This window comes from Saccostrea echinata, unplaced genomic scaffold (assembly GCF_033153115.1).
Source record: "Saccostrea echinata isolate AGI-Se365-2 ecotype Australia unplaced genomic scaffold, CSIRO_AGI_Sech_v1 ptg000001l, whole genome shotgun sequence".
Classification (NCBI taxonomy): domain Eukaryota; kingdom Metazoa; phylum Mollusca; class Bivalvia; order Ostreida; family Ostreidae; genus Saccostrea; species Saccostrea echinata.
Window position 1 is genome coordinate 8,707,480 of NW_026889750.1, and position 16,855 is coordinate 8,724,334.

The window sequence follows — 16,855 nt, forward strand, 5'->3', positions numbered from 1 at the left end:
ACAAGCAGACTGCTCCAATTAATGATTTTGCATAATAATCGGTGACCCAAAACTGCCAAAATTTTGGAATTTAAAAATGCAAGAATCAGGTTACATGTACTTTAAACCCATTCAGAAGTGTAAACCTATAAAAATAAATTGAAATGACACATAACAACAAAACAAAAGAATATTTCATTTTAGTTAAGTTTTAATATGTTTGGAGAGTTTCCACTATTCATTCATTAAACCTACATCATTATTTCATACCTATATAGACTATAAATGTGCATCAAATGTGTTTCTGATCTTAACAATGACTGAATACTTGTAAAAGCTTTTTTTGGAAAAAATAGTCCTCTACCATTGTGACTTAACAGCATGAGATGGTTCATACACACTGTGAAATCACTAATTTTTGTGGGGGTTTAATTTTCGTTGTTTTCGTGGTCTGAAGACACCCACAACTTCATGTCCTCCACATAGGCCTTTAGGTCGCTTTAATCTGACTTACAAAAACATTGGGGTGTTAAATATCTCTCTTATACATCCCAATTTTTTTAAAAGTGAGATTTAAGCGATCCAAAGGCCTGTGGTCCTCCACAAAATGTAAAATTTCATTTATATGACAACTCAACACTTTTTCAACCATGAAATCAGATCACAACAAACGAAAATGATTTCCTCAAACCACAAAAATTTGACCCCTCAAAAAAATATGATTTTACAGTCAGTGTAAACTTTGCTTTAACACGTAAGGAGAAAAATACACACACATAGTTTACACTGTCAATTACATGTATCTATGGAAAACTACATGTGGACAATAGTTAAAGTCCCCTGAGATGAGAAATGTTAGATACATACTGGACATATCTGGAATGTGGGAAGGGGTTACAAGCACATGAAAAAAAGAACCTTCAATTAATTTTGCTTCATGCCAAAAACATTCAGAATACCAGAAAGACTTCAAAATCAAATCCCCAGAATTAATATTAATTGATTCAGCTTTTTTGTTTTGGACTTTCGCATTCATATAATTATGTTCATACATAAATGAAATTGCTAATCATCGAAATGTATATATACATATATATATATATTATAAAACCATAAACTATGTGAAAACATTCAGTACTTTCAATTACAGATAGAGAATTACATTCCGAATAACTTGGAAAAATGAATTTTATAAATGACTTATATAATAAAGCATTGTTTGGTTGCTGAAATGAATGTTTGGAAGATATGAAAGCTATGACTACATTTCTAAGATGCATCAAGAAATATGACTTTATAAACAGTTGAATACCTTCATTATTACATAAGACCATTTGCATACCACATGATTCTTGACAAGATTTTTAAAAATTAATCAGCATTTCTATCTTGATTGTCACTCAACATTCTAAATATTTGAAAAGATTTCCAAAATATAATAAAATAAGATAAATCATAAACCATTTCAGTCTTTCCAAAAAAAAAAAAAAATCAAAAACATGTCTTGAACACTTGGGAAAAATACAAGTTTGTCAAAAGAAAGAATAACATACATTAAGTATATGCACTCAGGGTTGTCCCTAAGACCCGGGGGCCGGGGAATTTTCCCCACCTATGATGATATAATCCCCCCGGTTACTCTGATATTCCCCCTCATTCCTCGTTAAAGGAGGAATCCAAGATCTCCTATTTTTTTAATGTCCCCTGCTATTTTAATTCTTAGGGACAACCCTGTGCACTACACAATGTCAAAATTGCTGAAATATACAACATTTCTTTCAAATCCAACATTCACGTATTGTTAACCCTGTACTTTGTGTCTTGAAAATTTAGCGAGTTACAATGTATTTATAATAAGTAGCCGAACTTGAGGATTTTACAATACATTGCACTACAGTGGAATGAGCTGCAAGTATTAAACATTTAACATAAATATAACATGCATTACAGTGTACATGTTTACTGCATGTACATCATTACATACAAACATATTATATCTACATGTACAACTTGCACTATTTTTACTTGTGCTAATGCAAAAATTATTTTATAAATACATTGAAATTGAGCCTTTTACATAAGTCAACATTGGTCCACTTCTACATAATAATGACAATTAAGAGGGAAAATGCATGAAGAATGCTGGTGAAAAATTGAAATTTAAAACTCCTATCTAATTTGATCTTGGTATATTCTCTTCTTGGTTTGACGGTCTGTCCGTTTGTTCTAGAGGATGTGAAGCAGAGTCTGTATCACTGTAGCTAGCTCCGTATGATACCTTGTTATCTGAATTTAGTTTCGTAGACTCATTGTTGGCCTCTGGGGGTGGACCTAACACAATTGGAGATGCCCCATCTGTTTTTGGTTGTTCCGTCACCACATGTTCTGGAGAGCTATTTTCAGGACTGCTAAATTCATCCTAAAAGATAAATTTAATTTTCACACAAAATTCAACATGAATCAATTTATATTAACATTGTCTCTCTACTTATTTTAATTTCAAAGAAGACAAAAATATTCTTTAAATTAAATTACTCACTAACAAATACAATTATAAAGGAAATTATATATAGGTATTTTGATATCATAATTATCTTACTTCGAAATATAAACTTTATAAAGCATTCAGCAAGTGCATTAAGGCTTGTTACTGAAAATTTTAGAGTAGTGTCCGGAGTTACTTCCCTTTGTCTAAATTCTTTCATGATTCCTGTCAAAATCCTAAGAACAAAACCCCATCTTTGGTAAAATTCTCTTAAAAATTCACTTAAAACTTCATAACAATACTGCTCACTTACAAACACCTTTATACACTACAGGTGGAAAGCTACACTGTATCTATGGACACTGTTCAACAATCCTGGGTAGTGTATGGATTTGTAAATGTGAAATTACAGTGACCATATTAAGGAGGCTGGGGGGTCAACAAATTAACCACAAATTAACCACCAGATTTAACTTAATTTTTTAGATATGATATCTTAAGCTGTCAACTATCATTTGGCAAAGAAAAATTTCAAAAATTTTAGTTTTAAAATTTGATCATTTTCTATATCTTCATATGGAGCTCTTCTTCTAAAAATGGCCACAACCCCCCAGCCTCTTTAAAGCTACACATTCATTTTGTGCATTAAAAAAACAGTGTGAAGAGGGAGTGAGCCAACTGGTGGCACAAGCTATCTCTTTTTTTCCTACATGCTTTAAAGTGTCTTCTAATTGCTTACCTGCAATATGCAAATAAATTAATTAGATAATTTTCCCCATATTTAGAATAGTTAGAATATTTATAAATTTAATACACTGAAAGTCAATTAATTTTAGAGTAAAGGGAACATAACTCTTCTGTCAACAAAAAAGGTGATTCTTAGGTGCGACTCATTGTTAGAAAAAAAAATGATTCTCCTTGAAACAGGCAATTAAGTCCTTACAAGTTGCGTTATTGAGGATCACACTTACTGGTGGGATAATTCATTTCATTAATACTGTACATTTCTTCACATGGGATTAATTTAAACTGTGTACGCTAGCACTGTCACAAATTTTCCAGAAAATTTGTCACAGCTTACGTAAAATGCATTTAAGACACATAACAATAATCCAAGAAATCCATGTAATTTTCGAGCGATGGATTGAACAGAAATTGTTATTCCAAGGAATTATGACCCTGTGGAAAAAGATAAATTTACAGTATATCATGAGCTGACAAATCCCATTGCCCGACGCCTGGGGCTAGTGGATTTTAGGGATGAGCAAGTGAAATTTTACCAACCACTTGCCCGTGGGCAAGGGACTGAAAAAAAAAAATAAATTCAATATGGATGTCACAGATTTAAAGCTGGGCTTAGGGGCTTGCATGATCTACTCAGTAATTGTCTTCATATTTTTTTAAATATATATATTTACATTTGCAAATGTTTTCCTTTAAATAAGACTATTAAAAGCAACGCGTATCTATATCCGTATAAACACGGGTTCCTTGCGTCAAAAACGTTTGACGTTATTTCTCAGTGACGTCATAAAGGGTTGACGTTGAATCAATGGATCAAATATGTGCCGTTGAGTTTGAAAAATAAAACATTTCACACTCTAAAGATCATAATCAGGAAAATATAAACTATAAGTAAGTCATAAATGTAAATATAAGTAATAATGTATCATTTTTAAACATCTATCGGGATATAAATACGGGTTGGTACGAGATCAAATTTATCATAAAGCCCTTCGGGCTTTATGGAATTTGATCTCATGACCAACCCGTATTTATATCCCGACAGATGTTTAAAAATGATACATTATTTCTTAAATAAATACAGTGTTAGTTCATGGTGGGGCAAGCAAAAATTCATGTAGGGCAAGTGAATTTTGACCATGCACTTGCCCTTGGACAAGTGCCTAAAATTTATATTTGTCAGCCCCTGTATATTCTACTTATATCTAAAATAAGAGACGTTGGAAATACACAGTGTTAGTAGTGGATCTACAAAAGCATGATTATAGCAGCATAGTGATAAAAATATTTGCATCAGCGTGTGTCAGGTGTCTACGTGGTTAAGATACAAGCTTCGCACAGCAAGAAATCACTAAGGGGGTCTTACACGACGTACATGTAGATTTGCGTATTCTCCGTCCTCCTCTGGATTCGGTGGCTTCCATTTGCCACAGCAGAAATTACAGCAACAACAGCAACAGCAGCAGCAGTAGCAACCAGTGATGATACCACAGAAAATAAACAAACCCTACAAAATTATAATTAGAACATATGATATATTACATACTGTTCATTTTAACATAAAATACTAGAAAGTTAAGGTAGAAATTGGCAGGCAAAACAAATTTCACATAGTATTTAAATATAATAACAGAGTATTTAAATATATAATGACATTGATTTTTTTTTTTATTAAATCACTATCTGTATTATAAAATTAATATGTACAGTGTAATAAACTTTCACTTTGGTTTAAAGGGTTTAGTCACATACATTTCACATTATACAATTCACTTAAAGTATTTCATTGAACTTCCTGTTTATGGTTATATAATCTTTAAAAACAATCTGTGATAATAATCTTCAATTCTGTATAGGTCTTTTCTTCCTTATAACTTTATGTATCGAGATATCTTTTGTAAGTAAAATCTCAAAACAAGGGGGTTATAATTACCTCCTACTCAAACATCATGATATATGTATAAGTTGTATTTAAGTAAATAATTCTTACTCTATATAAAAATATTTCATGACAAGTACAAAAAAAAATATTTCTATATTCAAACAAGAAGACATACACCTATATAAATTACATTTGATAAGTACTGTAAAATCACTTATTTTAGTGGGGTAAGTTTTTTGTCATTTCAGGAAAAATACTGGTTTGCGGGGATTGGATTTTATAGATGAAGAGTTAAGGACAAGATACTGAAGTTTGAAATTTTTACATTTCATGGAGGACATGAATTCTTGGGTCTCTTCATATCATGAAAACAATGAAAATTTACCCCCCCCCCCCCCCCCCCCCATGAAAATTAGTGCTTTCACAATATTACTTACTTTCACCAATTACATGTAAAACTAGAGGTACTTGTATGTGATATGATACCCCAAAAGTTACACACCATGCTGACAAAAACGTTTCACTTTTTTTTCTGACAGTGAACTTGAATTGCTAAATGACTTGGGTCAAGGTCATGGCACATCCTCAAGTCATAAGCAATCTTTTTTTCTTTTCAAGTATGTAGGATTTTTTTCTAATATTTTTCTATTACAATGTATGGCTAGGACAAGAATTATATAAAAGTCACTTCAAGCTTGTACAAATGTCCTTGTCATAGTGTCTTCTGGACAGTTGTATAAAGTATGAATTAACTTTCAATGTTTGAAAATTTTGGATTAGACATCAACTATAAATTTTCTCTGCCAGTGACCTTGTACTTGACCAAATTACCTTGAATAAAGGTTACAAAACACCCTCAGATCATAAGCAATCTCTGAGTCCTATTGCATGAGCTTCCAATGTTTCAGTCTGGATATGATTTCATAGATATACTGATGGATGGACGAAAAAGGTGTTTCCTATACATGTATATATACCTCCCAAAACTGTTTGCAGGGGTGAAATAATTAATGGAGATCAAGAAAGATCTAGGGCTACCCCAACACCAAATTCATAAATAAATATTAGTGCATAACAAGAATTCTCATGTGAAATTCATCTAATAAATGCACAAAATGAGAAATCAGAAAAAAAATTTCCACATGAATTTTGGGTGAAATTTATACGAAATTCTCTTCATGGAAATATGTTAGGTACATTTGGAACTGTATCAAAAGTAATAATATCGCAACAGTGAAAGGAGCGAATGTTAGAATATATACTAGCCTTGCACCAGCCACTGGTCAATAGAAGGTAGGTAGTGGCATTCTCCTCCCCAAACTGGTCAGCAGCCCAGATTCCCAGAGATCCATACTCATCATAAATCTGTCTCTTGGTTGTGTCTGTCAGAATGGTATGTGCTCGACTGATTTCTTTGAACTGGAAAGGTTGTGGAAAAACATAAAGAAAAAAATCATTAAGATGATCTAATTAGATTGAAATTGCAAAAATTTTTTGCATCATCGGATACCCACGGGCGATCTCATCTGATGAGTAAAATACGAGATCACCCGTGGGTATCCTGTGATGAAATTTTTGGTGTTTCCTTCCCTTTTCTGTTGAAGCTGGTAGCAAAATGTCATTTAAAGACCTCCCAGATAGTATTGTTTAATTAGTCATTTCAGTAGACATGAAAGCTTTAAGAAGTATAGATATCTATTACAAATCATACATCTGCAAACTGAACTTGATGGGATGGATAGATATCCAGGGATTCAAGACATGAGCTAGCCTAAAGTTAAAATGCATAAAGAAAGGTGGTAGGGATTTTCACGAATTTACCTCACTTTGACAAATTCTTGCTACATATATTGGAGATATCAAATTTTGAGATACCCAAACTTTAAAATTATTTAAAATTATTGAAATTACATAACTGCATTGTACTTAACGGGGTCAAAGGTAAAAAATATGGCTATTTCTGTCACAAAAAATTTCTCATGTAGGTCATGCGTTAATGATTTCACAAAAAACAGGAAATCTATCAGCACATCATTAAGTATATATTTATACAACAAGATTCTCTCTCCTCATCAGTTGATGACTTTATAGGTACATGAAGATATAAACATATTCCTCAAGAGATATGTTAAACAGTTGATTTAGGGCTCAAGAGGAATTTTTCACTGATCCATACAAAACAGAGACCCCTGTACATGTAATGTTTGGCAGCAAATTGTATTTATTATTCTGATTTTCTTTCAGCATTTCCAAAACGAGTTTCCTCTTAGTTATTCTCCTTTATTGATTTGCAGTTTCATTTCATCGCTGATCAATATTATGTTCTTGATATCTTCATTAATTTAGAATTGTAGAAAAAGACATACTTAATAATATGACACATTTTCATTTTTTCCTGTTTTAAAATTCACAGCTATTATAACATGTATAAACAAGAGATGTTTGTGAAACACTTATCTCTCCCCCCCCCCCACCCCCTCCCCAAATAACTGGAATTTTTCTAAGTCCAAGGGGCATAACTCTGTCAAAAATTGCTCGATCGTACCCAAAACAGAACTTGACCTAGATATTCTATGATAAATCTGTAAACCAAATTTCATTTCAGTATGTGCAACCTTTGCAAAGAAAATGAACGGAAACTGTTGGTGGACCAACAGAAAGACTTACTGACAGACCGACAGACAGCAGCAAAGCAATATGCCCTACCTTCTTCGAAGGGGGCATAACTATATATTATGCTGTGTCTCTTTAATGTCAAATTCCATGTACTATATGAGTGTATAACTAATTTCAATTTCCAATTTTAAGAAATAATGTTTGGTCCTGTTAATAAAGCTGAATCAGAATGTTTGATATCAAATATAGTTCAACGCAAAATGATACTGCTGATCTCTAGGTTAATTATAATAAAACAGTTATAGAAATTTATCCATGTGACTTAAACCATTTCCTGGCTTTTGAATTAACTAGAAGGGTAATATATTCTCTTAATTAATTTACTATGCTAGTATTTCGTTGAAATTTAGTCTTGCAGACTCCTTATTTCTCACTATTCTCTAAACTTGAAAATGACATAAATTTAAAAATAAATGTCCTCATAGCTTTGTGAATCCATAATGTATAGGAAATTTATAGATCTATACATAAAATTTGAGTATGATACCAATTCCTGGATAAGCCACTTCCAAACACTACTGCATGCTAAAACAAGTGAGCTGTTAAATTACTTCCCAAACATATTGATTACACATTCCTATGAGGACATACAAAATGTATAACATTTGATTAACTGCAGATAATATCAATATGGGCTAGGCATAAATAGGCAAGTGCTTACAAGTGGGAGTAACCATATCGCACCCTATAGTAGGTAATTCAACTCCTTAACATGCACGGCTAATATTGAACTGCCCAAACACACTGTAGAAAGAATACATTTAGTGATAAACCATGGAAAAATGAAAAAGTATCAATTTCAATCAATTTTTTTTTTGTTGGTGTCAGTATTCTGACAAAATATCATAACTGAAGAAAACATGAACAATATATGACATGTATACCTTACATGTAATATACATGCACATATTTCACGAAAACTAAAATGTGTGCAATGGTTATCATAACCTAATTTGTTTATTTTACAGATCACCTAGACCCCTGCCTGAATTGTGAGAGTCCAGTGGGATAGGATTACTGGTAGAATAACATTGATTTTCTGCTTCAGGGGCTGCTAGCAGATAATAATGTCAAATATAAAACTAGGCAGTGAGGAATGTCACTTTAACCTTATTACAGTGCAGGGAACTAATTTTGTTACATAAACCAGCATCAGCATAAGCATTAGTAGCATCAGGATCGAGCTAGCATCAGGATCAGCATTTAAAAAAAAGCATTACCAGGATCAGCATCAGCAAGCAAAGGATAAACCAGCATTGACCTACATAAAATCAGCATTATCCTACTAGCATCAGAAAATCAGTGAGTTTAATTCAGTAAAAAATTAAAAAAGAAAGAAAGAATATTGGTTAAAGTATTCACATTATTGATACATAGTGAGATATTATGATCAAATAATTGTAAAAGGCACTTTTATTGCTTTAAACGGCAATGCTGAAATTCATTATCTACATGTACTTCCGGTAGCATGATGCTACTTCCGGTAGCAATGACCTAATTATAAAACAGCATCAGGATAAGGATCACTAGCATTAAATCAGCAAGCAAAGGAAGCATTCAAATCAGCAAGCAAAGGAAGCATTCAAATCAGCATTGATGCTGTAACAAAATTAGTTTCCTGCACTGTACAACAAGCAGTTAACTAATCTCAAAGCTCATATTTATGCTACTAACTATGTGTTTTTCTCCCTTTCAGTTTCTCCCTAGACTGCGGTGTTTGGATTTCTTATCTTCTCAAGAAAAATACATGAAGAAATCTTAATAAGTTAAAATGTATTTTCTTTTTCTTACAGCATGTTTACTAAATAATAACAATAAACAAGAAAGTCACATTTGTTGAATTAGTGAAATGAACAATTTACAAAATTAGAGAAGAAAAGTTGGTCTGGCTTATGGCATACTCTACCTCTTAAAAATGATAAAATAATAATGAAAAGCAGAAAATGATATACACATGATTGGTTAATATGTATAGTCAATACATTGACTAGTGTGTGAATATTGCATTATATCATGAAATTTCCTCCTTGACTCCTACATATCATTAAAAAACTGTGATAAAATTTTACCCATGTTATTATATTTCCTGATTATCATCAGTGTTCCAGCCTATTACTAAAGACTAAAGCTACCTTACGCCATTTTCACAGTATTTGTGCTAATTGTGTTGCACTTGGACCAAAAAATAAAAAGTCATATAGCACATTATTGACATGTTTTCTAGAAAGTACAATACCTCTGCACGCGAGTCCCAAATTTTTTTAATATAAGCATTCTTATGAAAAAAGTTATGAGAAGTCAAATTTTGGGTAAGATCTAGTGTTGCGGACACTACATTACACCTGTTACATCTAAAATAAAATATTAAAGATATTTATTTATTCCAAAATTCTTGCAGGTTTCAATTATATATATGATTGCAGTGAAATAAAAGAAAAATGTTATGGTTCTCTTTGAAAACAAAAATTTTATTCACATTAATGACTTGCTAATTTTGTTGCCTAATTTATCTCCCATCCTTAAGTTTATCTACCTTTACAATTACACATAAGACCTATATAATTATCATGTGAAAATTAAATTGAATGATTCTAAATTTCAAATACATCTGTCATAACATCCTGGATATCTTTGTTTGCATCTTGTCTAGCTTTGAAAATGCATGGCATTTTTGTTGTGGACACTACAAGTGACCATAAGAACAATCTTTTGTCATTTTTATAAAAATAATTGTTGATAAATGTTCATTTCTAGGCTGAATTACATACCACAGGATCAACTCTTGAAAATGGACAATATTAAAAGATGTAGAATGTGGTTTACTGAGATGAAAATAACCACATAACAAGGACTATTAAATATTTCTTGATGTATAATTGTTATGCAGTTTAAAAAAATGTCTATGATTTCACTTATGTTAATACAATTCAAAAATTATAACAAACAGTTTTATAGATAAATTCAATGAATTAAAGAATTTTCTGAGGTATCTATAATTTTTTTTCAGTATTGAAATTGTTGCGGACACTACAATATATTGAAATATTGCTAAATGACACCATATTTGGTTTGAATGGAGTAAACTGAACATCTTAATCTCCAACTAGTTCTATATGTACGGTAAATGGTATTATATTATAGGGAAATAAAAAAGGCTAGTCAAAAATGGTATTTTGGCCTAGAAAATAAAACCCATATATATACCAGTAAGTTTGAAGTGTTATCTTGTACAAAAATCACCATTTGTTATCTTAATCCAATTAACAAACTTTATTATCAAAGGAGCTAAATATCAGAGAAGTATTTCATATTTCAGAAATATTTAATGAAATAAAAAGTGAAAATAATACATGAATGTGTTATATAGTTATTAACGTAGTGTCCACAACACAACTGCATTAGTTAGAACTAGACTTATTAATTAACAATTAACATATTGATATATTCTTAAGGTTCCTCTTACTCAGTTTTAAATACCACATGAAAATTGACTTTCAATATATAACATAAAACTGACAATTGAAAGATTTTGAATAATATGTATTAACATGTCGTTATGGGGTGTTATTCAAAGTCTGAAGTTATAGTTCAATTAAGTTTTGTAACCTTACATGTTGAATTGAATATTTGGATAATTATAGTGATGGTCAATTGAAATCATGTTACATTTCCTTGAAAAAAACTTTGAATTAAAAAAGCTGTTGCGGACTCTACAGCGTTGCGGACTCTACAAAACACAATATATCTGCCAGAATTCCAAGCAACACTGAGTTAAAGTCTAATATTTTTTGGTAGATAGATTAGTAGCTGCACTGGCTTCTTATATGTAAAATAAAAGAAATATAATTCATAATGCATTCCAAAATAAGCACATGTTGCGGACACTACAGAATTTTGGGACATTTTTATGCCAGTAAGAAGAAAATGTGTCATTTTCTAAAGTTTCGAAGAATCCACTCAAACTTTTCTATACAGTTTCATTTATCATTTAACTCTATTTTTAAAAAGAACCTAAAGTAATAGTAATGCATTAACATATTTTTTTATAATTGCAAGTTCAAACAGTAGAATTACATAAAATTTCATAACGTATCTGCATTTTCACATATTTCAACATTATTTCGTTAATATTTTGTTGATTTACATAAAGTAAATTGCATATAAAAGAGGGATAATTTCACAATGATTTGACATCTATGACTAAGAGTTTCTATTGTAAATCTTCTGAAACAAAAACTGGATAACAAAGCCATTTTTCAGCTGCAACAGCATAACACATAATATACCCCATATTTTCAGTAGTAAATCTTCAATATTTTTATTGTATAAAAGATAGGAGTGTTGTATATCATTTAACTTGTTAGGGGTACCATTTGGTCATAATTTGGTCATACTTGTTAAGAGTTTAATCATATATTTTGATGCAGAGTGCATTATAACATTAGTGAGTATGAAAAATCACAAATACTGTGAAAATGGCGTTAGGTAATTTAAAAATTAAAAGCTCTTTCACACACCTATGATCATGATGATCAAAACAAGAGGCCCATGGGCCAAATCGCTCACCTGAGCATTTGGCTAGGAGTTCAGTATAAGTAGTATTAACCTACCCCTAACAGAAGGGGGGATGATTTGAACAAACTTGAATCTACACTAACTCAGGATGCTTCCATATAAATATTTCTAATCATGGCTCTGCTGTTCTTGAGAAGAAGATTTTTTAAGATTTTTCGCATGTATTCCTATGTAAAACTTTTATCATCCATTGTGGCCTCTTCCTACCCCCGGGGGTCGAGATTTGAACAAACTTGAATCTACACTACATGAGGATGCTTCCATATAAATATTTCTAATCATGGCTCTGCTGTTCTTGAGAAGAAGATTTTTAACAATTTTTCCTATGTATTCCTATGTAAAACTTTGATCGTCCATTGTGGCCCCGCCCCATGCACCCAAGGGGCCATGGTTTGAACAAACTTGAATTACACTACCTGAGGATGTTACCATATAAGTTTCATCTTTCCTGGCCCTATGGTTCTGAAGAAGAAGATTTTTAAAACACCCCACCAAAGAGCAAGAGCCACTTAAAGCCTTTTTTGGCCCTGTGAATTTTTGAAAAATCAAAACTGCTCAGTTTTGGTTGACAATGCAGTATTTATCATTTGGACTCTTGTTGACTGTCTATCTATTGAACATGACATAATTTTCTCTCTGGTCAATGTATTAAGACGTCATGAAATGCGTCATTTTTCCCATATCCTGTAAATTTCATTAAAAATGGCCAAAAGATGAAGTATTTTTTTCAATATTTCATATAGAGCACAACCTCTGATCCAAAATATGCAATTACACAAGGAAAGATCTCTCTGTGAAGATCATAAAACTTGTTTTAATTTTTGGATCGAGGGCTGTGCTCATATTTAAATTCTTTGCTAAAGGTTGTCAAATATGCCTGTTTTCTGCTAAATTCAAGAACAATGCATTTTCACAGCCTGTTTTCCAATACATGTATTCTCAAAAAGAAATTATGTTATAGGACATGAAAACACTACGTTTCTACTTTATTTTGATATATGAAATTGGACAGGGGTTGATAGTCAATTAATTAATATAAGGATAGGGCCATTTTATGCATAAAGTGAACCTAGCTCTTTTTACTAAATCTTAATTATCTCCCCTTGAAAGAGGGTGTGGCCCTTCATTTGAACAAACTTGAATCCCCTTCACCCAAGGATGCTATGTGGCAAGTTTGGTCAAATTGGCCCATTGGTTCTGGAGAAGATAATATTGTGAAAAGTTAACAACGGCGACAACATGAACAACGACAACAGACAACGGACAAATTTTGATCAGAAAAGCTCACTTGAGCCTTCGGCTCAGGTGAGCTAACAATAATTACAATGAGCTTGAATTTCATTCATAACCACACTTTCTTTCTTGTGTTTATTTTGGGTATATATTAAGAATATGTGTTTAAAAATGCATACACAGTCAAACCTTATCTTGTTATCTTGAACTAAATGGGACCAAGAATAAAAATGTTGAGGTATTTAATGGTTCAAGATATTGCGGTTAAAATGAAATGTAATATACCTTTTCTGCTGCCTCTGGGTCATCAGGATTCTTGTCTGGGTGACATTTTAATGCTAACTGTAAAAAAATAATAACTGAGTTAAATGAATCAGAGTAACTTCAACACAATGAGAATTTCTATTCATATTTTCACATTTATAACAATTCACTTTTTTTTTATGAAAATTCTCAAATTTATAAAATGCCTATTAAGATTCTGAGTTGTTTTGTAAATGTTTAAACATATGATAAATTATGAAAAATCATCTCAAGCTTCTGACTTATAAACTAGAAGTTTGTGATTGTCAAATTGAGTTTTTTTTACTGTACTGGGTAGTTTACATATGAATTTGCACAAAAAACATGAAATTCTACTGTTGTATATCATTGTACTTCTAGTGGTTGGTGTAATATGGACAGTGGCTATCGGCTTGGATATCTCTGTAGTTAGTTAGAGCATTTGATTTGTAATATTCAGGTCCAAGAATGACCTAGATTCAAATTCCCAGTCCAGTCATAAATTATCCCCTTTCCTGTTACATTTGGTGCCATGTACCTAGGATATGAAAATGTGGTGCTTTGGGCTGTGTGGAATGGGGGGGGGGTGCTAGCCTGAGTGGCTCAGTGTTTGGAGTACCTGATAGTAATGCAGGGGTCCAAGACTCAATTTCCAGCCTAGACCTTCCCTGCTTACACTTGGTGCCATTGACCATGCTGACCATCCCTGGACATGCAGGTGAAAGTTCTACTTGGGCTTACAGAAAGAAATTTTGTGGGTTGCCTCTTTGAGGGCAAAGAAAATTTAAGAAGGGAGGAATGTAGTGGTTGGGCTATATGGACCACGTCTATCAACCTTGATAGCTCAGTAGCTAGAAAACCTGACTAGTACCGGCAATACAGGAGTCCATGGGGTATGCTTCCCTTTCCAGTCATAAATTTTCTCCTTCTCATATCTAAATGTCTTCAACCATCATAACACCAACCTATTCTTTCTCTGGAATGCCCCCACCAGTCACTTTCAGGACAAAGGGCAGCACCAAATGTAACAGAAAGAAGAAAAATCTGACAGACTAAGCCAAGTTTTGAATCTATTTTTTTTTTTTTTAATTACCAGTAGACCATTCATCACCAGTACACTCTTCGTTTTCTATTTGTCACTCATGAGAGGATCGAAAGCAACCCAATTCAGGTCACGTTCTGGTAACCTTTGGGCCAACAGATCAGCTTTTTGCCTCTGAAATCTTCGGTGAGATTTTTGGCTGCATTGGAACAGCAAGTACATGTATTACTAAAGCGGTCCAGGGTATTCAGATGGTAAATCGAGTGGCATTGTCCTAATCCCTCTGAACTCTAGACAGGTGTTCTACAAACTGAGGTATCTTGCGCCCGGTAATATTATAAATCTGTGTTACCACCATGACAATATAAACTCCTAACTTACCCTTCTATATGTCTTTCTTATTTCTTCATGTGGTGCACCCTTTTCAACTCCCAGTAACTCATACAAACTGTTTCCTGATTTTCTGTTAATAAATAAAAATTCACAAATCAAACAGTTTGTCCAAAAAAAATTGTATACCTTAGTCTTCATGTTTTGTAAAATTATCTATTAATTTAGCATTATCTGTGTTGACCTCTCCACAATTACAACACATCCTAATAAATGCAACTTATTACCATTATGTCCACATGATAAACAGACCTGCTCTGAGTCTGTGGGGCAAGAAAGAGTATTTTCTCTTTCTTAATAATACTGAGTTTATCAAATATTTCTTTTTTACTACTTCTTTTTTCTTTTTTACTTGTATTGATTCCCAAATTTCGATATGTGTCCAGTGTTAAGAAGAATATTAAATGTATAGAAAAACAGAAGATCTACACCTATTCATAAAAACGTCTCTGTTTATCCAGTTCTATTACATAAAGTAGCACATATGATATAGGCTAGTGACATACATCGAATTCATTTTTGGGCACTCCCCTTTTCCAACATTTAAGATAAGATTTACTTACGACAGATGTCTTGGACGATTCATTATATCCTTCAAAAGTGTCTGATAATATTTTTATCCGTAATCAATGGATCTGGTCGGCGGATTCACACTTAACCATCTCAAAATCAATAATATTAGTGCTCATGCCAATGTACAGGATGCGGCAGCCGTTCCGGAAAGACTTTATTTCGCAACCTTGAAATATGTTCAATGAAATTAAAATCTCTATTGTATTTACTCATAAATGGTTTTAATTGTTAAATAAAATTAGGAAAAACAGATAAAGTGCATTAACAAAAAAATGTTTCGCTTTACAAGCAACACGTTTTTCTCGTTTCCAGTTCGAATTTTACATAGAAGAAGGTGTTTCGTTATTTCGTCCTTAAGTAAGGTCGCCCTGAGATTTTTTCGTTCCAGCACGGATATAAATAATGTTATTTATGTCTCTGGTTCCAGATATCAATGTATATCATGCAGGGATCCAGGAATTTTTTCCCTGGGGTGGGTTCATATAAACTTATAAAAAAAAATCTGACAGCGATTTTTTGGGGCAAAGACAAAAATATAAATAAATAAATAAATAAATAAATAAATAAATAAATAAATAAATAAATAAATAAATAAATAAATAAATAAATAAATAAATAAATAAATAAATAAATAAATAAATAAATAAATAAATAAATAAATCAACGTCTCCAAACCCAAAAACCTATTCGGGAGGGGGGGGGGTTAGAAGGATTGATAAGTCGCTTTCCTTCATATAGATAACTCTTACCATTTTGCCAGGGGATACATATTTTCTAGTGAGAAAGGGGGGTGGGGTGGGAGGATCCAAAGGAACTGATTTTTAAAATAATTTTCTACTATATAAACTTAATTAATAATTGAATTAAAATTTCGGGGAAGGGGGTTGTCGGGGTTCCCCTTCTAGATCCGAGTATGTGCATACATGATTTTATATAAATCTATTCGGCTGCAAGTAATTGAATTGTACATGTTTGCACAACCAACCAATTCTTC

At 32.3% G+C, this 16,855-nt stretch overlaps 1 protein-coding gene across 2 annotated transcripts; it reads right to left on the reverse strand.

The window, feature by feature from the left end:
* Window positions 1–172: 172 nt before the first annotated feature.
* On the reverse strand, window positions 173–15,986 carry LOC133184793 (dnaJ homolog subfamily C member 5-like). 2 transcript variants are annotated; one of them, XM_061319958.1, is made up of 6 exons: window positions 15,852–15,986; window positions 15,280–15,361; window positions 13,860–13,916; window positions 6,357–6,509; window positions 4,584–4,715; window positions 173–2,398 (listed from the first exon to the last, which is right to left on the reverse strand). In XM_061319958.1, the coding sequence occupies exons 1-6, from the start codon at window positions 15,872–15,874 to the stop codon at window positions 2,153–2,155; spliced, it is 693 nt and encodes a 230-aa protein (XP_061175942.1). In that variant the 5' UTR covers window positions 15,875–15,986; the 3' UTR covers window positions 173–2,152. The 2 variants fall into 2 exon arrangements, with proteins under 2 accessions (XP_061175942.1, XP_061175880.1); XM_061319896.1 differs by having other exon boundaries at window positions 4,575–4,715.
* Window positions 15,987–16,855: the final 869 nt, after the last annotated feature.

Excerpts from the sequence above, each read along its gene's own strand:
- LOC133184793 (XM_061319896.1), bottom strand. The coding sequence starts at position 15,874 with ATGAATCGTCCAAGACATCTGTC. Across the intron at positions 6,510-13,859 it reads ACCCAGAGGCAGCAGAAAAG|TTCAAAGAAATCAGTCGAGC; the intron begins GTATATTACATT and ends CAACCTTTCCAG. Across the intron at positions 4,716-6,356 it reads TGACCAGTGGCTGGTGCAAG|GGTTTGTTTATTTTCTGTGG; the intron begins GCTAGTATATAT and ends ATAATTTTGTAG.